General features: G+C 58.6%; 1 protein-coding gene across 8 annotated transcripts in view; it reads right to left on the bottom strand.

Moving 5' to 3' along the window:
- Window positions 1-273: 273 nt before the first annotated feature.
- RAI1 (retinoic acid induced 1) overlaps window positions 274-27,143 on the bottom strand; it is a 118,655-nt gene continuing 91,785 nt past the window's right edge. For 7 of the 8 annotated variants that reach the window (XM_074319793.2, XM_019715716.3, XM_019715717.3 and 4 more), the window contains 4 exons: window positions 12,073-17,593; window positions 7,745-7,838; window positions 2,255-2,304; window positions 274-1,744 (listed from right to left, as the gene is read on the bottom strand). In XM_074319793.2, the coding sequence (XP_074175894.2) occupies window positions 1,730-1,744; window positions 2,255-2,304; window positions 7,745-7,838; window positions 12,073-17,577 (5,664 nt within the window). In that variant the 5' untranslated portion in view covers window positions 17,578-17,593 and the 3' untranslated portion in view covers window positions 274-1,729. Of the gene's footprint in view, window positions 1,745-2,254; window positions 2,305-7,744; window positions 7,839-12,072; window positions 17,594-23,439; window positions 26,620-27,143 lie in introns of those variants that run through there. The other variant, XM_019715719.3, reaches the window with a different exon arrangement.

The following is a 27,143-nucleotide window of genomic DNA, read 5'->3' on the forward strand; positions in this document are numbered from 1 at the left end:
AAGAGGGCTACAACCTGATAGTCCTGTATGTGTGGGGTGTCAGTCTCACCTTTCCCACCCCTTGTTCCCTGGTCATCTATCTCACACCTGGGGAAGCCTACCCTCATCAGGACCTGAGGCTGCATGGCTGGGGAAGTCATTTCCTGTTCCTGCAGAAACTGCCAGAATCTCTAACTCCGCATTTGTGCCTCCTGAGCTCTCCCCTTTCTACTCCCCACCTAAAGCCTGGTCCCTCTCCCAGCGGAATCTGGTCAGAATCCACGGGCTGCAGACTTCCAAAACAATTGTTGTATCTTTATTGACTTTTTTTTTTTCTGAATGCAATGACTGTTTTTTACTCTTAAGGAAAATAAACATCTTTTAGAAACAGCTCGATACACACAATCTTCAGTGTGAAGCAATATACTAATAAGAACACTAGTCGTCTTAACATTTACAGTCTTCATATATATTATATATATGTATATGTATACATATATATACACTATATAACGAGGCCGGATATAATACACAACGTTTACCATTTTACAGTCATATGTACAGGAAGTTGCTAGGGTGCCCCCGTTTGAGGGCTGCCTCAGGCCTATCGAAGCGTGGACAGAGCTGAGGACGACAGACAGGCGGACATATTGGCAGGGACTGGCCTGGGCCGGTGGTGGCTTCGTGGGGAAGGGGGGACATCGCTGTGGCCCCCTTCCCGGCAAGGGCCCCGTGCTGAGGGCTGCGCAAGAGGCACGGCAGCGACACAAAGGAAAAGCGAGCATGTTCCCAACATATATACATTCTATGTAACATAGAGGGGTACACAGGTTTGTACACGAATCTAGCGGTCTCTGCTCCCGTGCTGAGTGGGGTGCTGAGGGCGCTGCGGTCCCTGGAGCCGGGTGGTCGTGCAGGGACGCGCACGCACCAGCCGTCCGCTGGGGGCGCGTTCTTCAGGCTCCTTTCCTTTTGCTCTCGAGGCTGGGCTCCAGGGGTGGGTGGATTGGAAAAAGGGCAAACAGAAGCCAAAGGAGTGCCCCAGTCCCACCTACACCCGGAGAGCTCACATCCCGAGCATGGGCCCTAGACTCCCCTGGCTCTGCCCAAACCGCAAGGTTTTGGCAAATGCTGGGTGGGAAGGGCGCTGCGGCGCGTTCTGAATGGTTTATTCCAAATTCTCCGGCCGCTCCCCGCTCCGGCCTAGCCCTCTTTCAACCCCCCCTTCCGTATGCCCCCGCCTCGTTCAAGGAGCCAGGAGCCGCCCTCTGCCACTTCCAGGGCCCTTTGGACCCCCATCCCCAGGGCACCCCGCTGCACCGAGTGAGGTGGCCGCTGCACCCACGGGTAATGTGTGCCACGTCGTCTGGGAATTCGCAGTGGAGAAACGTGTCTCCACGCTAAAGGCGTCTCCCACCCACGCCAGAACCTGTGTGCCCCAAGGCGCCTGGCTGCTTCACAGGCTTCTCTTTCCCAAGCCAGGCCCGGGGTGGGGGAAGAGGGGGCCAGGAACGCCCTGTGGCGTCCGGTTTCGGGAGCGGGCGGCTCCGGAACCTGTTTTTTCCCCAACCCGGGACCGCACGTCTCAGCTCTAGGCAGCCAGATCCAAGATCCGGGGTCCGGATCAAGGATCGGCATTAGGCCCGCTCTGGGAGCATCTCAAAAGGCCCGGGGGCTGCACAGGCGGCCTCTCTCCTTCGGCGCGAGCGGGCAGGCGGGCTCCGGTGGCTTCTCCAGCCGTTGGGGTGGGTTACAATGGCAGCCTCTGCAGGAGAAGAGTACACGCCCCAACGTCCGTTATTGACGGTGGTGGACCTGTGCAAGGTGTTAATTCCTCCCCCAGACCCGCCCGCCCAGGCCCCGCCCACACGAGGCTCTGCACTTGCCCCAGCGCCAAGATAGTGGGGCTGGTGTCTGCGGGTGGCAGCTGGCCCCAAGTCAGGCTTTTCCTTTCTTCTAGCCCCCACCCTGCCCTCTGTGTCCACTGTCCCATGCCCCTGCTGGCCTTCCCTCTGTCTCCTACCTGAGACCTGCCAGCTTTAAGTGGTCTCTATCACCTGTTGACCAGCCCAGACACCAGCTGAGTAACAGCGGATTAAGGCTGGAGAGGTGGTGGCCTGCAGTGGGCAGGTGGGGGCTGGTGCCCCTCGGGGTGGGTGAGAACTCCTTCCGTCAGGGGCTGGGCCCTGCTGGGGGTCTGGTCTGCAGGGCAGTAAGTGGGGAGGGGCCCCTCTCCAGGCTAGACCTCTTCCAGGGAAGGCTTGTGGTCACCTACCTTATGCTTGGGACATTTCAAAGAAAAGTTCTCTTCGATGAATATGCAACCTGTGACCAAAGAGAAGTTTGCATGGTTAGGAGAGCTGCTGCTGTCTTGTGGGGGGGGGGGGGCAGGAGGGAAGGGGGCCCCACTGCCCTTGAGGCCCTAGGCTGCAGGGGTTCTTTGCAAAGAATAAGCCAGACTCTGCTTGAGCTCCTCCACAATCCACTCTCTGGCAGTTGCTCTGGCCCTCGGCCTCCATATGCGCTCTCTCCCCGTCTTTCCTCTGACCCAACCTCGCCTGGAGCTCGTCACTGGGGAGACCTTCCCTGACTCCCTAGCTATAGCAGACCTCACTCCCCAGTCTCTCCACCCTCCCCCGCCACACTGTGCCTGGCCACACTTGTCACTGCCTCCTAGTGATCGATGTACCAATTACTTGCTCAGGTCTCTGCCCCATTGGAAGTCAAGCCCCGAGAACCAGCTCTGCCCTCTTCCCTGAGTGCGTGGCCAGCCCCTAGAAGAAGCCTTGACACCCAGTGAATGCACGTTGATGGACTGGACACTGCAGTTATGGGTCTGGATTTGAGTGTCAGCTCCTTCTCTAAGCCTTGATCTCCACATCTGTCACATGGGCACTATACCACTACTGTGTGTCCATTGTGGGGACTGCTGAGGAGGGTATATGTAAGCCACGGCCAGTGTGTGCACTTGTTCCTGTGAGGCCTACGTGTGGGGGCGGGGGCAGCAAACAGGTCTCAGGAGAGCCCGCGCCACTGCCCACCCTCGGGAAGCAGAGAGGATGACTGAGCATGGCCAGTCCTTGACGCCCACCTCTGCCCAGGGGCGCACTGATGTCTCAGTGAGTCCCCACTCTCCTGCCTGTCACCCAGGGGGACCCTGGCTTCCCCCGCCCCCAGAACACCCACCACCTCCTGGTGAGCCTCCCTCCCAATGCCTCACCTGTCATTGTTCTGAATAAATGCTAAACCCACAAACAGCCAGAAGCTCAGGCTGGCCAAAGAGGCAGTCCTCTCGTCCATACTGTGACCACAAGTGGTGGCTCTGGGATGCAGGCAGTAGCTCTGTGCTGATAGCATGGTGGCTAGTAGGCAGGGTGGGGAGGCAGGGATCTGTAGCCTTGACAGCAGGCCTGGGACGGCTCCAGGCCTCTCTAAGGCTGCCTCCCCTTTTTACTGCTTACCTGCTAGAAGCTGGGGGACCTCAGGCCTGAAAACTGCCCGTGAGTTTTTGCACTTTAGGGCCAGCAGCTGAAAGTGCATCATCAGCTTTTCCCCTTCCCTGAGAGCAGGCAAGCCAGACATCGTTCTGGGACTGAATCCACTTTCCAAAGTGCACTGGGCTAAAACCCCCGACTTACTCCACAGCACACACAGGACAACTCCCCCCCCCCCACACACACACACACACCATCCGGCTACAGGTCCTGTAGTCAAGAACTTGAGTTGCCAGATGCAAAGCGTAGGAGGTCACCACTTCCAAAACCAGCTTGCTCAGCAATCCTCCAGAATCTGTACTGGACGTGAGAAGGGGAGCCATTGGGAAGAGCGGGGTTATTAGTTCCTGACCACTCTCTTGGTGGCTGCCCCTGGGGAACCTGGGACCTAGCTGACAACCTGTGGCCTGAATGTGGAAAGGTTCAGAGAGGAAGCCGCTATGTGCCGTCCTCTGCCAGCCCTTTGGAGTCACTGCTTAGCTCCAATGGTGCTTCTTTACAGGATTAAATGGGGGGGGGGGGTATTGCGCCAGGGCAGTGGGGAAGGGCAGAGGCAGGCAAGCCTCTGACCTGCGGTCTGAGAGCCTGACCCCCACTTGGTAGACCCAGTTAGGTAGGTGTAAGGTGCTAACAAAGGCCTGGGACCCTTGCCTGCCTGGCTCACTCCCTCAATTCCCTCTCAGTCTCCACCACTGCTGCCTGAGCAGAGCGGCCATGCCCAGCTCTCCCTGCGGCCTGAAGTCCTGTCCTCCTTCGCCTTCCAGCTACCTCCTTGTACGTCTGCACAGATCTCAAATGCACACTGCCTGCACAGAAGCTGCCATGTGTGGTACACAGGTTGCCCAAACAGCCCCAAGCCCTCTCCTTACACCTGTCCTCTGCAGTGGCTCTGCAGCTTCTCCCATCCAGGACAGGCGCCATGCATTCCCCACCCTGTGCTTCTGGGCTGGACATGGACGTGCTTTGGCCAGCAGAACGCAGTGACAGGGACTGTGCCGTCCCAAGCAAGGCCTGCTGGAGGATGAGGGCACATGGAGTAGAGAGGAGCTGGCCGAGCTGGGGTTTGAGATCGTCCTTCCTCAGCTGACCACACAGCTGACCACGGCCATCTACATGAGCTCATTGGACAACTTGCCAGCTGCCCTGTGCCCACATGAGAGATAATGAAGGGCTGGTGGTTAGGCAACAAAGTTGGGCCTGGGAGGGCCAGTAGCTCAGCTGCAGTAGCAAGTAATCGACGAGGTGTGATTAAACAATATGGTGAATGTTTAAATAAAAAAAACTTATTACAGTTAAAGACACATTGCCATTAATCCCCCTCAAAATACTTGCCCTCACTTCGAACACACTTATGCCATCGTTCTTGCCATTTCCTGAAGCAGTTCTGGAAGTCCTCTTTTGTGAGTGTCTTTAGTTGTGCTGTCAGGGCTGCTTCCATGTCCTGAATCAATTAAAAATGTTTACCTTTCATGGTCATTTTGACTTTAGGGGAGAACCAGAAGTCGCACAGTGCCGCATCCGGGGGATAAGGTGGGTGAGGACACACCGTAATGTTTTTGACAGAAATTGCCGCACTAGAAGCAAAGTGTGACATGGAGCGTCGTTGTGATGGAGGATGATTTATGGCACACTTTAAAACACCTTCTCTCAACCGTAGCTCACATCCAAATGACTGCACTGAACAAGCTGAAACTTGTCACACACTGTTACTAATGTTCAATGCGCCACTTCCTGTATTGAAGATCCCTGCCTTTCCGTTGGATGGCACTCGGCAGCAGCATTCACCGTATGTTGTGACCACAACGGAAAGGCTCCATGTCACACATCGCTTCTGGCACAGCAATTTCTGTCAAATAAAAACATTACGGTGTAGGGGTGTTTGGTTAGCTCAGTTGGTTAGAGCGCAGTGCTCTTAACAACAAGGTTGCCGGTTCGATCCCCACATGGGCCACTGTGAGCTGCACCCTCCACAACTAGATTGAAACAACTACTTGACTCGGAGCTGATGGATCCTGAAAAAACACACTTAAAAAGAAATACAAGTTAAAAAAGAAAAAAGAAAAACATGACGGTGTGTCTTCATCCATTTAATCGCAGGACCTGGCACTGTGCGACTCCTGGCTCTTCCCCAAAGTCAAAATGACCATGAAAGGTAAACATTTTGAATCAAGTCAGGACATCGAGGCAGCCATGGCAGCACAACTAAAGACATTCACGAAAGAGGACTTCCAGAACTGCTTCAGAAAGTGGCAAGAACGATGGCATAAGTGTGTTCTAAGCAAGGGGGTGTATTTTGAGGGAGATTAATGGTGATGTGTCTTTTACTATAATAATTTTTTTAATTTGAACATTCACTGTATTGTTTGCTCACACTTTGCACACTATCAGCATCTTGCCTTAGACCTGCCCGCACAAGGACATCAGGCTGGACACCGCCTTTCCCTCATCTATCACACCAAGGCCTGTGCGTTCTGTGCCAATGAAGTCTCTGGGACCCAGACTCTACCTGCACCCGGCAACCCCCTGCCAGTGTCCATCAGCTCTTTGTCACATATAGTTCTGATCGTGTCAGTGTCTCATCTTCCCAGCCTCCAGGCCTCCTTCCTGTCACAATCCCCAGGTTCTGCAGAGATCCCTTTTATATGGGACTCTTTTTAAGACTTTATTTGAAACAAAAGTTCTGTTGCTCCAAGCCTGGTAGATACATCCCACCATTAACCAGCTGCTGGCCACCTTCCCCGACCTTCGCAGGCCTGGCTCAAATGTTGCCTCCTCCTGGAAGGCCTCCTGGATTCCCTCCGTGTCTGGTCTCCATAACTGGGCAAAAATCATGGTTTTCCTGTCGGTCCCAGTCAAATGTGAGTCCCTCAAAGGACTGGACAGTACTGGGGTAGGAGACAGAGCATGGGATGTGGAGCAAGAAAGACAGGGAGTCACGCCCTGGTTCTGTCCATGCTGTGTTGTGTGGCCATCGGTAAGGCAGCCTGTCATAAAGATGCACCTGGAGATAGTGCAGGGGCCTGATACAGGTCCTGGCACGGAGTGGGTGCTACATGAATCACTGTAGAAGGGATGCAACTTGTGGTAGCTATTACTGGGAGTAAGGCCATGTGAATGGATAAGCGGCCGAGTTCATGTTAAAATTTGGTTCACACTGCTCAGCGTGGGAGGGTGGAGCCAGTGAGAAGCCCAAGTCCCTGTTCCCAATAGCTCCCTCCCTGCAGGGTGCTAGCGCCTCAGCCCTCGCCAAGGAACTGTCATCACTCTGTGTGCACACCTGGGGGTGGCTTGGTTGGGGCTGAGGCTGGCCTGGAGCCAAGCGGGACCAGCGGGGCACAGGGAGGGGCCTCTGCCCTGAGCAGAGCCAGCAGGCATTCAGGTGGGAAGGGGGGCAGCTGGTCCCCAGGCAGTGGGAGCGTCTTCCATGAGGCAGGGTCATAACTTCACCCACGTTCCAGGCCAGAGTGGGGAGGGTAAGGAGAGCTGAGGGAGGGGGGAAGACAGAGGTCATGGGGGCTGGCCCCAAAATAGGACTTAGGCTGCACTTGATGGGCAGAGTTCATTATTTCACTCCCTGCTCCGAACAGCTCAGGAAAGGAGAGATTATTACAATCTTCCTTTTTATAGATGGGGAAACCAAGTGCAGAGACATCAGTGGACTTGCCAAGTCCACATATGAAGAAGGCCAGCAGAGTTTGAATCTAGGCCAAAGCTGCCTCTAAGCCCCCCTAAAATACTGTCTTCCTAAAGACTAAAATTCCACCATTAACGATATCTTTCTTTGGAGGAAATAAGGTATGTCTCTGAGTCTTGGTTAAAACCTTTTACAATTGTTCCCTGCAGCCAACAGATGAATTGGCCTCAGTTTGTTTAGAACCTCATCTCCTCCCATCTCATTTGGTTTTTGCTGTTGAAGTACATCCTTTCCCTTTTTCTTTCCCTAGTAAACTCCTATTCAGTCTTCAAAGCCCCAGCCCCAGTACCCTATCCTCTCTGAGACCTGAAATCCTCCCCAGCCCTTGGCAATGACAGCTTTTCAAACAGCTCTCCATCTTGTAATTTACGTCTCTGGGAATTCCTCAAGAGGGTGGTTGGGGACTGACTTATCTCCATGTTCCTAGTATTGCCTAGCACAGGTGCCAGTAAAGAGAGAGAGAAAGAATTGCTAGGGCTGGAGAGGAATGGCAGAGGGCTCAAATGGGGCTGGGTCCGAGGAGCTTCGCTCAGGATTCCCCTGGAGGGCCTTCGTGTCCCCTCGGGTTGGCTCTTACCCGAATCGCTGGCACACGGGTAATGGTAGGTGTGGACACATCCCTTATGGCAGCACCCAATGGTGGCCCCGGCTTCTTGGCAGCTGGAACAAGTCTGGTAAGGAGAGAGGGAAGACAGGTGAGACTGCCTCTGAGGGGCCGGGCAGGTGGGCTTTACAGATAGCACCCCCACCACGGTCCCCACCTCTTTCTCATGGAACGGTCCTTAAACATCAGTTGGAAAGAGGCTCAGCTTGTGTGCAAATTCCCACGGGTTGATTCTGTGGCAGCCCCTGGGCCGCTGCCTTGATGGAGGGGACCCTCTTGAAGGGGGATGGCTACTTATAGGTAAACGTATGGGCCTTGGCTTCACACAGACCTGGGTTCAAATCCTGGCTCTGCATTGCATGACCTCAGCAGAGCCACTCCAACTCTGTGCCTCGGCTGCACACTGGGATGGTGCCTGCCTTATGGGAGGGCCGTGAATAGTAAATGAGATTTTGTGTGCCCAGTGGACAAGAGCTCCTGCTGCCAGTCACCAGTATGACCATGGCCGTGAGCCGGGATTGTGGTGCTTCTGCATGCACGTGTCCTCACCCACTGACTCCTCTCAATGACCCTCAAGGTAGGTAACTTTCATGACCCCACTTCACAGATGGTGTAACTGAGGCTCCCACCCCAGGCAACAGTGAAGGCAGTAAGCATGGTTTCCTACCCTTTCTGGCAGAACAAGCACCGAACCCAGAAGCCGCTGGGCCATCTGAGGACGGGCCATTCACCCTCCTAGGGCCAGCAAGGAGATGACAGAGCCAATCCTGAGATGCTGAGTTAACGTAAATCTTATGCCATCCAGCATGGTGGCCGGCCCACTCTGGGTCTCGAAACTGTGGTCTGCTGAGCTTGGGGGCTGCCCCGTGCCTGCCCCAGCTGCCTGGAGGGGGAAGTGGCCAGGACAGTCTGACAAGGCCCTTGGAAGGGGGAAGCACAACCTGAGGCCTGGAGAGGGACAGGTTGGGCCTCAAATCATGCAGACTCGACCATAGCCCTCACTGTAGTGGTGGGGGAGTGAGGTGCAGGAGGGAAGTAGAGAAGGTGGCAGGCCCATGCCCAGATGCTAAGCCACCGTAACAACTAACAACAGCTTATGATATGCCAGGCATGCTTGGAAGCCACCTCCTCATAATGACCTTCTGACAATGGTATTATAGTTATTTTACCCAGGTTTTCAATGAGAGCTCAGAGAGGCTGAGTGACTTGCCTGAGGACAGACAGCTCCTAAGTATCTGGGTTCGGCTTTGAGCCCAGCAGCCCAGCTGGGGCACAGGCTGGCAAAGACTACCCCATACTGCTCAGAGCAGGGTTGGGCTCTGTTCGAGGCCCAGGCCTGAGGGACACCCACCCCAGCAGCTGGGACAGGCTGGGGACGAGGAAGTCCTCCCTTTCCTAGGCCTCGTCTGAGAAAGGCCTGGGATGTGCCCTGTCACCAAGCAGGGGCGAGAGTGGGGCGGTGCGCGGTGAGGGCTGGGGTACTTCCTGGCACATCAGGTTTTCACACGATGCCTCTGGACAGGCAGGTGCCCTGTGGTCAGGGCTGAGCCCCACTGGGGCCTGGAGCCCCACGTCCCCTTTCCTGGCCCAAAAAGGGGAGAGGAAGGAGTGGGGGCCCTCCATCAGGCCCACGTCCCACCCTCAAGCGGCCCCCGAGTGTTTGGATGGTTAAAGGGTCACAGCCAGAGGGACCCCTCTGGCGAATGGCCTCACCTGCATTGAGGTCCCCTCACAACCCTTGTGGCAGTTGTTTTCGGTGTGAGGAAATGGAGGTACAGGGAGACGGACGCCTCAGGCCCTCTGATCCCAGCACTCCTGCTCTAAGAGGGCATATGGCTTGTGAACCTTCCGAAGGATCCCAGGCTAGGAGGGGCCGAAACTGGGGCGTCGGCAGATGCTACCAGCGTAACATGGCCGCCACAGCCAAACACCTGCATCCACGGCCAGGTCTCACTTGGAGGGGAGATGGGGTCCACAGCAGTGCTGCGTGAGGGCTCAGCTCTGGGCAGACTGGGAAACACGTCCCAGGAGGTGGGGATGGCATGGCATGGCTCAGAACAGCAGGTTGTGTGTGGGGTTCCCAGGAGAGGACATAGAAGGAAAAGGGGTGTCCCTGGGGGCCTGTAGTTCTGTTCCTCTAGAGAGCAGACGTGAGGCTAACGTGCCAACAGGCCTTTCGGGCTGGGGGCTGGGAACTTGGCTGCGCTTGGGGAGGAGACCATCTGTATGGCCCCAAAACTCTGCTAATGGGGTTTGGCATTCGGAAGCTCAGAGGACAGTGACTTGCCTGGGGTCACAGAACCCACCCTTAGCAGAACTGGGATTTGAAGCGAGGTCTGCATGACTCCAAGGGAGTGTGCTGCCACTGAGCTGCTGAGGTAGGAGGGGCCTTGGCAGGGATGGACGGCCCTAGAAGGCTTGGGCTGGTGGAGGGAAGGGGGCCAAATGGTGATCCTGGGAAGCCTGGACCCTGCCCGTTTCTCCCGGGTGTTCTGTGGACATGGCCTGCTTGTCCAGTGGCTGCTTTAACAAGCCCCGCTGAACACACCTGGGCAAGGCCCAGGACCACCCGTCTGGCAGGGAGGCCCTTCAGACTGTGCCGGAGTCACCTTGGGAGCAGCAGGGAGACGCCGTGGGTGGGGTATGTGTGTCAGGGGAGCAAGGGCTCACTGAGAGCCAGGCAAGCACACAAAGCCAAGGACTGTGTGGTAGCTTTCAGGAGCCAGGCTGTAACAGTGGGAGAGGGGCTGGGGGTCTGAGGATTAGTGTTAGTTTGCAGGGTAGCGGGGAAGGAGCTGGTGACCAGAGTGGAAAGCAGCAGGAAGGAGAAAAATGACTGAGAAGGGAGCACGCCAAGGACTGCAGGCTGCTGTCTGAAGGATACGGGGCTGGAGGGGGCTCAGGGAAGCGGCAGGTGTCCCATAGGGGCTGGGCTTCCTTACTCAAGCAGGAGGCCAGCGGGCAGGCTGTCTGGGCATGAAGTGTTCCTGGGTAGTGGCAGGTCAGTGGGGAAACAGAGAAGCACGGGCAGCATCGATGGCTGCAGCCATCTAAGCTACGATGGCCCCACAGCAGACAGTCAGCTCAGGCGGGTTAGAGGGGCTGGGGGGTGGGGGGTGGGTGGTGGTGGTGGTAGAACCAAAGGAGCAGGTATGCAGGCAGGGGGAAGGGCCATGGGGAGGTGGGGCCAGCAGGTGAGGGCGAGGGTCCCCAGAGCTGGGGCGGGGGCAGTGCTGCAGTGTCAGGGACCGTAGCTGCACAGGAGCGTGGCCCTGAGTGTGTGTGTGTGGGGGGGGGGGGGGCAGGAACACAAGCCGCAGGGAGAATGCTGAGCCCCCACTGCTCTGTCCCAGGCATCTTCTGCTGACTACTGCCGTAAGGGGGTTCCAAATGGCCTCCTGGCTCTTTGCTTACTCTCACACTCTCTGCACCCCTCACAAGGGAGTGAGCCCCGTGGTAACCCAAGCGGTAGTAACACTGGGTGTCGACGTGGTCTCTGCCGCTGTCACTGGTTCTAACCCAGGAATGTCAACAGCACTCAGGCCAGGCATGGCTTGAATAACTTTCATGGGCACTAACTCATTTAATCCTCACGGCCCCTCTGCGCTGTGAACTAATAAGTCCACTTCAGAGATGAGGCAACGGAGGCACAGAGAGGTTAAGTCTGTGCACAGAGTCACACAGTGAGTGAGGGGCAGCGCTGGGGTGTGAACCAAGAAGCCAGCCCAAGTTCTTGCTCGCAGACTTCAGTGACTAGAGCCCCTGAAGGGACATTTTAGGATCATTTGTGAGGTTCCTGGACCACCCTGCCCAATGAGGGTGTCCTGCAGAGGGGACATGTTCCAACTTTGTATTGTTTGAGGAGCTTGTCCCGTCGGCCCCCAGCTCCAACTCAGAGGTACCTGAGCTGGGGCAGCCTGCTTTTGCAGGCCACCCTGACATTCGATTCTGGGAGGCCCTTCGTCTTCTGGGGTCTCAGCATCAGCATCTCTGCTGATTACACGAGCAGTGGGGTCAGGTGGGCCGTGGAGCTGGAAGATGTCAGGTGAGTATGGTGGACTCTGGGCTGCAGGCAGCCAAGGGCCACAGTGGGACGGCCGTCTGGGACAGGGCTGAGTGAATGTGTCCCGCTCAGCCTGGGGTGTGCCTCAACTCCCCCCAAACTCCACAGATCTGAATTTGTCACTGTGGGCCTGTGTGGCTCCAACCATAGAGCTGGAGAGGTGAGGGGGCTGCCCGATCGTCTGCCTGCCTGTCCTGCGAGACCTGAGCTTCCCAGCCCCGCTGGGCGGGCCTCTTACCATGTCCACGGCCATCTTCATGGCCTCCTGTAACCCAAAGAGCTTCCCGGCCACCAGGTAGACCCCGCCCGTCCACACGGCACAGGCCTCATGCACCCAGTGCTCCTGGGTGTCCGCACCAGGCTCTGCTGCTGCCTCCTTGCCGCATTCATGCTTGCGGCTCTTGTCGGCTGGGGCTACCTCCTCACCACCGTCCCCCCGACCGTCACAGCAGTAACAGCTCTGCAGCCGCCGTGACAGGCCCCGGGCACTGGTGCGCAGTGAGCCCTGCTTGGCCGGGTCGGCTGGGCCGTCAGGCTTGGGGGGTTTTCCGATGGCGGCGGCGGCAGCTGCGCACTCAAGGCCTTTGAATGTTCTCTCCAGGGGCAGTGAGGCCTCCTCACAGGTGCCCTCTGGCCGCACCTTCTCCTTGAGTTTTGGCTTCTTTTTGGGGAGGCAGTGTTCTGGGTAGTAGGGCCCACAGAGGTCCCCGAGGTCCTTGAAGTTGGCTGGGTTTTGGCAGAGGCAGCAAACAAGGCAAGCGGTACTTAGGGCCTTGGAAACCACGGGCCCCAGATGCATGGTGGTGGAGAGGGGCAGAGAGGGGCGCGGCTGCAGGACGGAGCCTCCAGGCAGCGTGGCCAGGGGGGCCCCGGCCGCATCTAAGGAGGACAAGGAAGAGGAAGAGGAGGCCGAGGACGGAGGTTTTCTGTGGGGCTTGGGCTCCTCCCCAGGACAGTTGACAACAGTGCAGACAGTGGTGAACGCGTCTCGCTTCTCAACCCGCACGTAGGGCGAGAAGGCCGGGGTGCGGCTGTCTGCCCGCAGCCGCTTGCACGAGGAAATGTACTTGAGGCGGATTTCAGGTTCTGCGGGATCCAGGGGCAGCAGCTGCTGCTGCCGCCTCCGCTTAGCTCGCCCCTTACAGGGCGAGGAGGTGGAGCTCTTGGCCCGGCCCCGAGTGAGACGCTTTCGCTTGGAATAGCTGCTATAGTTGGCGTGGCCTGGCTGCTTCTGCGCCCTCATTTGGGGCTGGCAAGGCCGGCCCTCGGGGGGCTGGGAGGCCAGGCCCAGCTCCTCCATCTTTGGCTTCTTGCCTCCTCCCCCAGAGCTGTCCTCACTGCCACCTTGTGTGCCATTGGCCCTGTCCTGGGGAGTCAGGAGCAGTGCAGGGCCTAGATGGGGCCGCTTCTCCAGGGGGCCTTTGGGGAGCCCCAGGGCTCCAGCCCTGCCTTTCCGGCTTCTCTTTTTAGGTGCCAGGGCAGCCCCCCCAGGCGGCAGGGCCTCCGGGGACACAAAGGCCTCGGTTTTGAAACAGTCAGTCGAGGACAATTTCTTACTGTTCACGAGTTTGCCTTTTAAGGATCTGTTGGCCGTATTTCTGCACACCGGGTCGGACCCCGAAGCTGCTGGGAGCTTCTGCCCAGTGCCCACGTTTAAAAGACCTTCTTCTGCCCCCACTGGGCTGCCCCCCGCACTCTTGAGCCCACGGTCCTTCTCAGAGAGGGACGGGCTCAGAGGGTTTCCGGGAGGGGTCCCTGGCGCTTTACACGCGAACTTCTTCAGGCTGGGTGAGGTGATCTTCTGCACGATGGCCTCCAGCTTCAGACCCCGGCCCTTCCGGGGTGGCAGCACCTTGGTCTTCATGGCCCCCTGGAAGGCCGCCCTCGAGGCCAGCTTCAGGCAGGCGTCAGGGGCCTCTGGGGGCAGGGGCTTCTCGGTGGGTTCACTATTGCCCTTGGTGGGCTTGGCTTTCTTGGGAGAAGACATCCTCTTGAAGAGGGTTGGGGAGCCCTCGGCCCTCTCCTCCTTCACGTGCCCCCCACTGCCGCTGGCACTGCTGCTCCGTAAAACCAAGTTCCGCTTCTTGGTGGGGACTGGTGCCATGAAGGCCGACTTCCTTTTGAGTGCGTGGAGGGGCCGATCAGAGAGCTTGCTGCCTGCACTGGGCTTGGGGACCCTTGCCCGCTGGCTGGCCCTGCCCTCCTTCTGGGGGCTGCAAGAGACCTTGAATGTGGTGGGCAGATGGTTGTTGACAAGGAGCTTCTTGGCGGCGCGGCAGTTGGGGACTCGGCTTTCCGAGGGCCGCCGCCGCTTGCAGTGGAAGACCTCTTGGGTTTTGGTGCGGGACCGAAGGATCATGGAACGCTGGTCTCTGCCCGGGGTGCCAGGCGAGTCTGTCTCCTTCGTCTTGGAGCCCATGGGGCTGCTGTCAGAGGCCACAGGCAGGGCGGCTGGGTTACTGGGGCTTGATGCCGCTTTGGGGGAGGGTTTCCCCACCCGCTTGCCCGACTTGAAGGCGGCTCGCTGCTTGCCCCCCAGTTTGTCTGGGGGGGCAGGAGTGGTGGTCAGTCCTGGGGGCCCGGGTGTGCGGGGCTCGCTCAACGCCGTGAAGGAGCGAGTGCACATCCTGGGGAGCCCTTCTGAGGCCCCCCGGCCTGGGGCCCCTGCCCCTTCCATCTGTCCCTGCGGGGGCCCTGTGCAGGATTCAGGGAGCAGGAGGTCTTTGGGCAGAGCTGGTGCCCTGCAAGGGGAGTCCTCAGCCTCAGGAAGCCCCCGGTGCACCCGCCGGCTCCGTAAACTTTTGCCACGTGGCACAGGCTCTTTCTTAGCAATGGGCGCCTCGGGCACAGCAGGCTTATTTGGCTTCTGGGCCAAGGAGGCATCTGGGGTCAGGGTGGTAGGGTCCCCCGGAGCCAGTGCCCCATCAGGCCCTTCTTCCCCAGGCTTCATGTGGGACAGGGAGGACTCAAACCAGCTCTGCACCTTCGACTCGGCACCCACAGTGGGGCCCAGAAAGATGACCGACTCCCCGGACAGGTGGCACGGGGAGCCCCAGCCGGCCTTGGGGTCCAGCACCTCTACCTCCTCCTCCTTGGTGCACATCAGGGGGGCCTTCGGAGACAGCGGGTCCTGCATGCTGGGCCTCTGCTCAGGGCTGCCCAGGAGCTCGCACAGGGAAGAGTATTCCTCCTCGGCCTCCAGGTCCTCCTTCCTGCTGGTGGGTGGCAGTAGCGGGAGGTCCCCAAAGTCGGAGGCGGAACAGCAGTGCCGGCTGTCCTCCAGCCACCGGTCAGCCTTGCCCACCTCGGGGCACTGCAGCAGCCCGCCTGCCTCCTCCTTCACCCTGTCTGCCTCCTCCTGCTCCGCGTCCCGGGGCACAGCGGCCTTCTCCCCAGGGGGCTCCTCCTCCTGGAATCCCAGGCAGGCTGGAGCCTCGTGGGAGCTCTCCTTGCCAATGCTGTCCGAGGCCTTCCCGCTCTGCTCCAGGCCCTTGGTGAGCTCGCTGGGGTGCAGCCCCCAGCGGGGACAAGCATCCCCCAGGTTTTCCTCGGGCCAGGCAAAGGGGTTGGCACTGTCTGCTGAGCTGGCGGTGGTTGTGTCCGGGAAGCAGTCAAAAGCTGCTGCGGTGGGGTCTGAAGTGGCAGCCCCGAGGGTGGGCTTGGTGCCAAAGCAGAGGGGGCCAGAGGTCTTCTTGGGATCAGGGGTGACGAAGCCCACAGAAGGGTCTTCAAACAGCCCTGGGCTGAAGTCCTTGGTGTTGCCGCCCTTGTCCAGCTGTAAGGACTCGGGCAGGGCCTCTGGCTCCCCTGGCCGTGGCCACACGTTCTTGGCCACGGAGTCCAGGCAGGCGCTGTGGTTCTCCAGCCCGAAGGGCGGCTTGCCGGCATCCTTGGCCAGGCCGGGCGCCTCGGCCCAGGCCTTGTCGGCCTTCTCACCGATGGCCTCCTGCAGTCCCAGGATTTCCGAGGCCAGGTCCTCCTGCGCCAGGGCACTGAGCAGCAGCCGCGGGCAGTCCCGCTCGCCCGCCACAAACTTGGAGAAGCTGTCGAGCGGCAGGCTGCTGTGCAGGCTCTGGAAGGAGTCGTCAGACTTGGTGGACATGTCATCAGGAGAGGTCACGGAACAGGTGGACACGGACTCAGGCTTGGCCTTGGAGGTGCTGTGGACTCTGGCGGGGCTGCCGCGGGCCTGGCTGCAGTACAGGAAGCTGCGCTCTAGCGGGTCCTCCGAGCCGCTCAGGTAGTCGGCCTCGGGCGGCTCGGCGTGGCTGGACTGCGGCGTGCTGCTCAGCGGCTCTGACAGCGGCGTGCCCGCCTGCTCGGCTGAGTAGCCGCTGCCCTCGGGGCTGCAGTGCTGGCTTTTGTGCTGTTCCGGGGTCCTGGATACCAGGTTCTTGACACCCTTCTTCTGTGGCACGGCAGCCTTGGAGAGGAGCAGTTGCTGGACCGTGTTGGAGATGTTCTCCACCTGCGAGGTCAGGGCCGTGAGGCTCTGCAGGCTGAGGTCCGACAGCAGGTTCTCAGGGAGCTTCTCCTTCTGCAGCGGCTTGCAGTTGCCAGCCTGGGTGTCCACAGAGCTGGCGGCGTCCGTTGGGGAGGGGTTGAGCAGGGGCATGAAGTGGCTGTGGTCGGTGATGCCTGCAGGGAAAGCCCCGGTGCTGAGTGGCTGCTGGCTGTAGGGAAAGCTCTCCAGGTTTGGCATCAGCGGCGACGGGGTAGAGCTGTAGGACGGGGAACGGCCCACGGAGCGTGCAGGCGAGTGGCTGGAGCTGGGGCTGAAGGTCTGGTAGTACTGCTCTGGGGTCCTGACAGCCGAGTCTGGCTGGCAGTAGCCTGGGCCTTGCTGCCCATAGTGTTGGTACTTGGCGAGGTTTTGGTAATGGAGGGTTTCCTGGGCATGGTGCCGGCTCTGAAGAGCTTGCTGCTGCTGCTTCTGCTGGTCATAGCTGAGGCGGCTCGGCTGATAGGCATGCAGATTCTGGACTCGCTGGCCCGGGGCCAGGCTGGCGCTGGCACTCAGTGGCCTGTCGTGGGGCTGGGCAGACGGTGCTGTGCAACTCTTATAGGAGAGGGCTGCCTGCCCGCTACCCTGGCCGGTAGAGTAGGTGGAGGCGGTGGGGAACGACTGAGACTGCTGGGGAAAGTGGCCACCCTGGGGAAAGGGCAGAGACGAGGCAATGTCATTCTGCAGTTTCTGCCTCTGGAGCTTGGGGTAGGCCAAGGGCTGCTGGGGCTGTGGCAGCTGGGGCTGCACGTGCAGGGAGTGAGTCCGGAAGGGCAGCTGGGCACCCTGCTCCGGGTACTGCCTTCCTGGGGGCACTGCTGTCTTTTTCATCAAGTTCTCATCATATTTGCCCACCCCCCCTGACAGGGGCTGTGGCTGGGGTGGTGGTGGCTGAGGGGCCCCCCAGGATTGCAGGCTCTCCTCGCCGGAGTATCGGCCTGGGTAAGGGCTGCTGTCCTGGACGCTGTAGCCAGAGAACGCTGGCCTCCCCTGCAGGGCCTGCTGCGAGGGCAGCCCTTTGCTTCCACGCCCAGTGCTGGCAGGCGTACTGGCGCTGCCCTCGTAGCCCGCGTACGGCTGTGGGTTATAATAGTCCTTGGCCAGCAGCCTCTGCCGGTCACAGCTCAGCCCGGCCTGGCTTGGCTGCCTGTAATTCTCCAGGCGTGATGTCTCCTGTGAGGTCTGCTGGTAGTTCTGTTGTTTGCCATGGAAACCACACCTTTCTCGAAAAGACTGCATGACTCGGGCTGGTTATCTGTGAAAACAGAAGGGGAGAAGGAGCAGGCACGGGGAGGGGAGGGAAGGACGGGCATGGAAGGGGGCAGAGGGAGAGAAATTCAAATGGGCCAGTTCCTTTCACCTCAGAAAGCCTGCCTCCCACCCATCTCTCTGCCCTGCCCTCTCCCTGAAGCTCTTAACAGTCCCCCCTTTGCCTGAGCCTCCCACCAGCTGTGCACATATTGACAACTTCTGTGTCAGGGAGGTGTGCTCTGTAATTCCTGCCGACATGGCCTGCAGCTGAGCCTTGCCAAGGATGGCTGCCTCGGAGGGAGAGAGGGAAGGAGGTGTAAACCAGTTGCCCGGTGCCAGGTTGCCCTGAGCTGCCATCCCACCCTCCACGTGGTTGGCCTCCCCCCCTCCCCCATCCCACCACTCCCAGCCCTTCCCCGACAGCTCAAAATCATTTAGCAGAGCAATTCCCGCTCCCATGTCCCCTGGGGCCACTGGATCCTGTAATCTAGTCCCCGCTAGATAGTGTTCAAGCATGACCCCGCGGGGAACGACTAGGGGAAAGAGGAAGCCTTGCTCCTGTCCCAGGGCCTGCAGCGCACGCAGACACACACACACCGCCTCTATCACTGCTGTGCCATCTGGAATCTCTCCGTTCCTTCTAGCAGACGTCTGATTAGGGGCCTCTGAACCACTGGAGACATAAAACATCCCTTCTCTGACTCCCCAGAACGCAGGACGGTGGCACCTGCCTCCTGTTTTTGATATCCTAGATGCGCAAACAGATTACGTGACCACAGTGAGGGAGGGAGTGGTAATGGGGGACAGAGCTGCAGGCCCCTCCTGTGTGCAGCAGCCCAGGCCGCCTGGCTGGCCCCTTTGGCCTCTGCAGGGTCAGGACCAGGGCACATCAGGCTCAGAGCCCATCTGTTTATGATTTTAGGGGCTGGGGCTCCGACAGGGTCTAACCTACCCCAAAGCAGGGTCCTGGGTCAGAGCATGACCAAGGGGTGGGGAGTGTGGACTCACAAAACAGGCAGGCCGTTCAAGTCCAGGCTATAGGTTCTCCCAACTGACTGGGGGCACGGTCACCCCAGAAGACCCTCCATGGAGAGGAGGAGGAGGAGCAAAGTACGCCCAGGCTGGGGAGATCCAGGGGGCTTGGGATTTACCCACAACCACACCAGCTGGGGTTGAAAGGTGGCTCGCTTAGCCTGCACGTCTCAGCCCCCCAGGGGATTTCCCAGTTCCCAGTCCCAACGGTGAAAGAGGAAGGGGTGGTCTGCCTTGGGCTACAAGATTCCAGGGTTATAAGGAGGCACAGGGAAGAGAGAGAGACATGCCAATGTGAGAAGGGGAAAGAGACAGGATGATGTGGAGTGGGGGAGGGGAGGGACTGCCCCCAAGAGGTCCAACTCACCCCTCTTCTTCACCAGATTCCCACCTAGATACCTTCCTCAGTGTCAAAGGCTGAGCAGGGAGGGGGAAAGAGGGGCTCCAGCTAGCTGAGCAGGGCGAGCCCAGCGCAGCCAGACAGTCCCCAGGAGCCCACCATCCTGGCCCTGACTCAGGGATGGAGATGCCGTGGCTGCAGAGCGGGGACCAATGTCCCACAAAGCCAGCTGCTGCTCACGGGGCCCCGTCAAAGCAAGCAGGCCCCATGCCGACCGTGGCCTTCCCGCCCGCCTCTCCTTGGGTTTATCTCAGGCATCCCCAACAAGGAGAAAATTGCCCGCCCTTCTGACCCACTTCAATCCCATCCCTGGCAGCTTGGATCAAACGTTACAGGAGGTGCCTGCTGCTACACGCCAGCCCAGAGGAGCTGGAGACAGCTCTGGGCCCCCAGCCAGCTTGACAGCTCTGCATCTCCTGACCCAACCTCCACAGAGAAGGCACAGAGAAGGGTGCCGGCCAGACCACTACAGGTCTGCCCTGGCGGGTGGCCCATTCTACCCCAGGCAGGCAGAGGCCACCCCTGTGCTCTACCCTCCGCCCCCAGTGTCGTGTTTATGAGCCTGGAATGCGCAAACCCAGGCCCGATCTGAAGGCTGCGCTTGCCTCATATATCTGCACAAATTACATTTCGGCTTTTATTAGTCCCAGATCGCTCTCATTTCCTGCTGAGTGTCCTGTGGATATCATTAACATTTCTACAGCTTTTATTTTTTTCACATTCTCCAAAACGCATTACCCAGAAACATTATTTAAAACGAGAGAGTGCTATGACCAGTGTCCGCCCCCCCCTTTAATCAGTCCAGCTGCTGCGTCTTTTAATTTAGCCGAGCTGTATTGCAGGCGGGTTTCCCAATACACATGAGCAGCTGGATGTGGTGAAAGCATCTATCTCTAAGAAAAGACAGTTCAATTAGAATACGAAAAGCCCAGCACCTGATGGAGAGAATGCAGGCAAAAATGCTCACCCCAACACCACCCTCCAACCCCAGGCGAAGGGAGGAGGAGAGGGATGCAGGAACAAAGGCATGGCCTCAAAGACGCCTCTCAGAGCCAACGAGGTCCCACTAAGCTCGGCCAGGAGAAAATGGGGCTCTGCGTCTTTAAGAGCTGCCTCAGGCCTGCGACGGGCTCTGTTGTTATTAATTATTATGATTACTTTTCAAGAACACTAGGAAAGGACAAGGAGGGGGAAAGGGGCAGGCAGAGGGGGTGGGGTGGGCAGCATCACAGTGGGGGGGCAGAAAGGCACCCTTGGCAGAACAATGGTGACCTTTGAACTTGGGAGGGGAGGAGGGGCAATCTGAGACCTTGGCCTCTGTGGGTTCAGCTGGAGGGAGAGGGGTGGGGGTCAGGGGAGGGCACCCCCTAACATCCTCCCGGGGCTCCTCTGGCCCAGCCCAGCCTCACCATCCCTGCTTCCCCACCTGTCTCTCCCAGACACTTGGTCAAGGCCTTACCTCAAGTTCTTGTCCAAGTGGGAAGGAGGGAGGGAAGGAGGGAGGGAGGAAGCGACTCTTGAGTGTCCTCTAAGCAGTGGATGCATTAGCACTCCTTGGACAATTCCTGGAAGTTGGTCTTCCCAGGCCAGGCTCAGGGAGAGAGACATGTCCTGGAGCTGGTTCAGAGCCCCAGGCCATGCACCCAAGGCCCCAGGACTTCCCCTCGCACAGCTAAGGGTCCCTGCTCCCCCACATACTTGCACAGCCATGAATTGCGCGGGAAGCAGAATGGAGGCATGAAGAAAACCCAACCCCCACCGCAATGCAAGGCCAGCAGGTGAACCTGGGAGCACCAATTCTTTCAGGCGAAGGCCTCAGCCCTCTCCCTTCCCCTCAGAGGTGCTATGGAGCAAAAGGGGGCACCCATGGATTTAAGTACCTACTCTGCACAGGTTTGCTCAATGAATGCTAACTGTTCTGCCCTTTTACAGAAAGGGGTGAAATTGAGCGAGGCAAGAGCACTGAGTATGAGCTCCCCCTCTCCCAGGAAAGATCCCTTCACTGGACAACTACAGCAGGAGCAGTGACCAGACTAAGGGTGGACCACCACTCACCAGGACCCCACACCAAGAATCCCCATTTTAGAGGGAGCATCTTGGGGCATGACAGACAGCAAAAAGGTACTATGAGGAGGCAATGGGGGTGCTGGCAGCTCACATTTCCCAGGTACCCTGACAGCCTGGTCAGGCCCCCCCTTTTACTCAAGGAGCCTGACCTACCTTAGGGAGGTCCACTCATGGGCAGTGGTGGTTACTGGCCACCTGCTGTCACCATGGCAGCCTCACAGAGGTCCCTGGGCCCACAGCCTCTCCAGTCCCCAGGGTCAGTCCCTGGTGAAGTAAAGGGGTGTATTGTGAGCTGTAGCTGCCGCAGCTCCCACAAAGGGTGCTTCTGGGGCCCGGCCTGGAGATTGTGGCTGGAAGTCTTTCCTGAGACAGCTGGTGGTGGAAGACAGGAAGGGGACTAGGGAGATGGAGAGGGGAGACAGAGAAACAGAGGCAGAGAGAGGAACAGAGGGAAACAACCGGAGGGGGGAGAGGGAAGGAGGGAGAGAGAAGCAAGCATTCTGCTCTCCTGCAGCTGCTCTGGCCGCTGGTTCCATCCCACCCACTTACCCAAGGTTGTTTTATGACCCGGTTTCCTGATTTGTAGCTGCAGGGAAAATTTTTAAAAATCCCAACCCACTCAAGGCCTGGGACCAGGAAAGGGAAAGTCACCTGAGTCAGGAGGCTGGGGGTGGGTATGTAGCCACCTCAGGCCTCCCCATCTGTGATAGATGATGACTACTAAACATGAGACCTCCACGAAAACTACAGATCATTAGCCAGACTTACTGCTGTCCTGCCTGTGGGGTCTATTTTGAATCCTAAGGGCCTGGCTTGAATGGAGGAAGAGAGGTGCTTCCAAGGAATCCACGAGACAGCCCAGTGCCCACAGGTAGGATCCTTGGGCCAGGGGCCAGTGAAGAAGCAGGGACCTGAGCCAGCTGGGAGAGCCCTGCTTGGGGCAGGGGGGGACCATCTCGGGGCATAAGGAATCCCAGAGAACACAGCAGTCCCCACCCCAAAGTATGGCTTCTTGAGACCACTCCATGGCACACACTTGGTATGCAGCCCTCCACATTCACCAGCACCCATTTATGCTCATGAGAGGATCTAACAGTCCCCTCTCTGTACGGCCAGGGCAGGAAGGCTGGGTGGGAGGGCCTGGGGGCTAGAGGTCCTGAATACTAAGGGACAAGCATCGGGGTGAGCAGGGTAGGAAGCAGGAAGATCACCCCAACACCCTCTCCAGATGTCCAGAGTAGGGACCCCGGGTAAGGCTGGGGTCTCAGGCCTCTTCGAAGCATATGTGAATGGGGAGTAGAGGCTTCTGGATTCTCCAGATGTTTCGAAGGCCATCCCTCAAAGCCCCCCAATGCTGCTTCCTCCAAGGACCCAGCTGCAGAGGCAGCAGAGACCTACCTCAGGGTCTAACCCACCAGGAAGCCGCCTTGCCCCACCCACCCGACCACACCCCACTCCACCCAGCTTAGTTCTTCTGGGCACGCCTGCTGTGCCTGGTAGTTCCCAAAGCACCCTGCCCAGTTAGGAAGCCACAACCCCATTTCCAGGAGGAGTCAGTAACTTGCAGAGTTCCCACACATCAGAGTCTGGGCAGCAGACTTCTAAAGCTGGGCCCTGCTCCCCACCCTACGCCCAATGCCCCAGTACCCTCTCTGGGATGCAGGGGTCAACAGGCCCGTAAACCCGGCCCACCTAAGCCAAAAGGGTTCACACTCTGGGGAAGAGGGGCAGATGGCCAGCCTGGCCCCTCCCTGCTGTGAGGGGTGGGGGGTCACAAGAAGGGATTCTGCAGCAGCTGTGCTGTTGGCATTCGAGGACCCTCCTGGGGTGGGGTGTCAGGGGGAGAGCTCACCTGTTATCAGCCCCAGACTTACTAGTCTCTTGTGAACAATTGTTTTTAGATCATTTATTCAACAACACCTCCCCACCTTCCCCCATCTCTGTTAAAATGAGAAGAAAAGGGAGGTGGGACCAGCTGCTGGGATGCAGACAGCTAAGAACCCACACATTCAGAGCCCCGGGCCAGCAAGATCAGGGACTGGCCCGGAGGCTGGCATGGGGGTGTGAGGGGATCCACACGGAGGCTCCCAGTCTGCTCCAGTCTCCTCCCTCCACCACACCCCCAGAAGTTCCTGACCTTGCAGGTGTCTGCTGGCCTTGAGAGGAGGCAGAGACGGAGGGCCCAACCTCTCACCCCAGCCTGTCCTCGGCACCCCATGTGCCCAGAGGGACAATGACTTCCTTTTGGAAGTGGAGGCACCAAGGCACCAGGCCTGTGGCTTGTCTGGTTGCTGACTTTGTGGTCTTGGGCAAGCTTTTCCACCTCCCTGAGCCTCAGGGCCTTTGCATACCTGCTGTTTCCTGCTGGGCACCATCCTTAGATAGCTACAGGCTCCTCACATTCTTGACTCCTGTCACCTTCTGCGGGAGCTTTCCCTGATGAGTGTTTGAAATGGCACCCTGGCACTCCTTCCTTCCTCCTCCAAAGTGCTTCTCTCCTTGTAATAAGCCATATGGCTCGCTGGCTGGCTTCGTTATCGGGCCTCGTCTTCAGAACACAAGTTCCATGAAAGCAGAGATTTTTGCCTGTTTTGTTCACAGCTATATCCCCATTTCCCATAACGATATTATTGAATGAATATGTAGAATGTCCTATTAACCCTATGAAAATCTCCAGAACGAGCAATCGGGTAGTGGTAGAGCACATTTGGATGGGGACAGGGACTTGTGGCCACAAGTCCTCCTCATTCATCTGACAAAGAACACCCTCCCTCCAGCCTGGCAGGCAACGCACATGTGAAGTGGGCAGGTGAGGATGGAGGCAAACTGGGCATCCTAGTCACAAATAAAGTGAGGGGGGAGCCCCACTCAGCTCTGGTAAACTGCTGCCTTATGGGAATGAGGACCCAGGGTGCCAGAGTTTGAGGTTTTTCCCTTTAAAAAGCCAGAAATCAGGACTTTATAAAAAGGAAAATCTCTTTTTTTAAAAAAAGTTATCAACCAAGTAAAACGTTTAACACTCCAGAGTTCAAGAGAAGCCATCTGCAGGCTATATTTGATCACAAACTCCCAGGTGTCACACACTGATGTAACTGACACAGACAGAATTTCACATGGGCAAAGGCAGGGGCCTAGTCGGGCAGGGAATTTGGGCATCTCGGGTGTGCTCAGGAGCACTCGGTAAGCGTTCAATGAGAAGGAATGAGTGCAGGAAGGGCATCCAGAACCTTCCCTGGCCTCTGGCAGAAGCCCTGAGACCAGCATTGTGGAGTGGAGAAGGGTGAGCGTGGCAGGCTCCAGGAGGCAGGAGCTCAGCAGCCTTGGAAAGGAGGTGCAGAGAGGTGGGGGAGCTGCAAAGGCTGGGGGCAGGAGGCCTGAGACCCACAGAGGCACTGGATGAGGCTCTGCAAAGATCCTTGGTGGCACTCATCACAGCACTAATTGTGTAATTAATGGTATAATGAGCAGTTTGACACGTGCCTCCTGCACCAGAATGTAGCCTGCTGAAGGTTAGGTCCTAGGAATCTGTTAGATCCTAAGATCTAAGCCTAGAAATTGGCCCAAGTAGGGCCTATTAAATATTGGCTTACTGCCAGATGAATGGACAGCCGGGATGAGCGAGGGGTCAGCTCCAGGGTGGGTGCATTACCTAACCCTCACCATAGCCCAAAGAATGCCACCCAGAGAGAGGGTTGATGATGACACTCCTGGAGGCCAGGACACGTGCACTAGCCAATCCGGAAGGAAGGACAAAGCTTATGCTCTGCCCTCCACAATCCCTGGGGTCACAGCCCCTCCCAAGCCCTGGTCCATTTGCTCGTCAAGCCCATTTTCTGCTCAGCTTACAGTCTGCTGGGGGTGGGGGGTGGGGGTGGGCAGCTGGGTGCTGAAGATAGAGGAAAAAGCAGCATGTCCTCTGCCCTCCTTAGGCGACAGACAACTGCCTGGGTGTGACACCCAGGAAGCTGTGGGAGTGAGGAAAGACGGTGACAGGACCCCCCAGGGCATATTCCAGGTCAAACCTCCCCTCGTTTAGCAGAGGGATTAATGGAAGCCTAGAGAGGGACAGTGACCTGTCCAGCAGGACTGAGGTCCCTCTATACCTGTGTCCCACACTGCCTGTTTGTCAACCAGAAAATGAACTCAGAGCTGGGGCCAAAGAGGTGGGGAGGGAGGTTCTCCTCCTGGACACCCCAGCTTCCAGGAGGAGTCAGGGAAAGTCCTCCCTTCCCCAGCCTGGGTGGGAACCACCCCCTGCTTCCCTGCCTTTGACTCCCCCTCTTTGCAGCATCCTGACAGCCTGGGAGGCGCAGCACGACAGCCCCCCCAGCCCGGTTCCAACTGGGGGAGCCGAGGAATTGGCATCCCCTCCTTCCCCGCAGCCCCTAGGGGAGGAAGCCGCCTGTCAGGCCGCCACTGCGTGTCAAATCCTCTTGCTGCCTAATTGTGAGACGGCGGCGTTTAGAGAAACGCTTTTCTGGCCGCCTGCCACACCGCAAACTGCTTGGTATAATTTTATTATTAAGGATAGAGAAAAAGAGGGAGGGGGTTGGAAAGGAGAGAGAGAAAGGGAGAGAGGAGGAAATTGCTTAGTCCAAGTCAGCTGGTGGAGTATTCTGTTCAATGTGAAAGCCGGGACGTCTTTCCAGTTGGCAAGCTGACTTCGTTAATTGCGCATTCAGTCTCTACTTAGGGTAATTGAAACGAAGCGGGGCCCAGGTCTGACAATTAGGGTCTGCGACTAGGCCATTAACACTTTCCGCGACCGTCCCCCGCCCCCGATCGATACCACGGAACCTTTGAAAGTGGGGGCGGGCCATGGGGCGCCCCCGCGAGAGCCCATTCTGGGCCGGGGGCAGGGAGCCGCACACCGACCGAGGCGTATGCTGCATCGGGGCTGCCGGGCGTGCGCCCGGCGCGAGCAGGGTTAATACGGCGCCGCGAGTCCTGGAGCCCGGCTAGGGCCAAGCTGGGGATGGGGAGCCGCGCAGGGCGTGTGGGGGTTGTTTGTGGCCTCACCACCCCTCTGCAACAGATGTTTCAGCCATGTAAGACAAAGGCAGAGCGCCTGCTGCTGCCGGGAGAAAATCCGCAGGACTCCCTCAGGGGCAGGTAAAATTTCACCTTCTATTTGTGTTACCCCCTTACACCCCCGTCCGCCCCTCCTTGTTTCCCGGCCTCTGCTCCAATCCGGAAAGCGCCACCAAAGACGCCGCGCCGCCTCCTCCGCAGCCCAACCCGCTGACCCCAGCAAGGTCACCGCGACCTCGGGCTCCACTAGCAGCGCGCCCGCCCGTCTTCCTCTGGCTAGGGGCGCCTGTTAGCGCCTGGCTGCCTCCTGGGGCGCCCCCCCAGTCCACGATCCACGGTAATTGGAGGCGCCGGGAGAGAAAGGGGGCGCTGCATTCGCCAAGAGGCGGAGGCGCCGCTGGACGCTCCCAGCCTCCCTCCTGCCTGCGCAGGGACCCCGGAGGGCTTCGCCCCCCCCAGCCCCCATCATTCATCTCCCTGATTCCCGCTGTAGCCGCCCTCGGAAGTCAGCCGAGTGAAGCAGCTGTTCCTTGCACACTCCACTTGACCAAAGATGATGATAAATGAGGCCCGGGCTGCGTCGGGGACGCGGCGGCGGCCGCGAGGGGCGCGCAGCGCGAGGCGTACAGTCCACAGCCCCCTCTCCGTGCCCCGGGGAGGGCGAGGACGCAAATGACAGAGGCAGAGAGGCAAAATCAAAGGCCCGCACTTCCCTCCCGGCGCCCTGCACCGCCCCAGCACCAAGCGAGGAGAAACCAAGAGGAGAACTCGTCCTCGCCGCAGCCCCTCCTTCTCCACCCCTTCCCCCAGCGCCTTGGTCCCCAAAGCGCCCTGGCCCCCACCCCTCGTGCCTCAAACCTATTAACGCTCGTAAATAATAAATAATGGAGCGCTTCCCTCCAACCGCGCGAGGCTGCGGGCGGCGGCTGCTGCCAGCTGTGCCGGGTCCTGGGGAGGGGGCGCCCCTGGCCGGGTGCAAGGGGCTCGGGCGCGCGGCCCCGCACACGTGCCGCCGCGGCGCGTA

This window comes from Rhinolophus sinicus, chromosome 12 (genome assembly GCF_057876585.1).
Source record: "Rhinolophus sinicus isolate RSI-liver-muscle chromosome 12, RSI-T2T, whole genome shotgun sequence".
NCBI classification, from domain to species: Eukaryota; Metazoa; Chordata; class Mammalia; order Chiroptera; family Rhinolophidae; genus Rhinolophus; species Rhinolophus sinicus.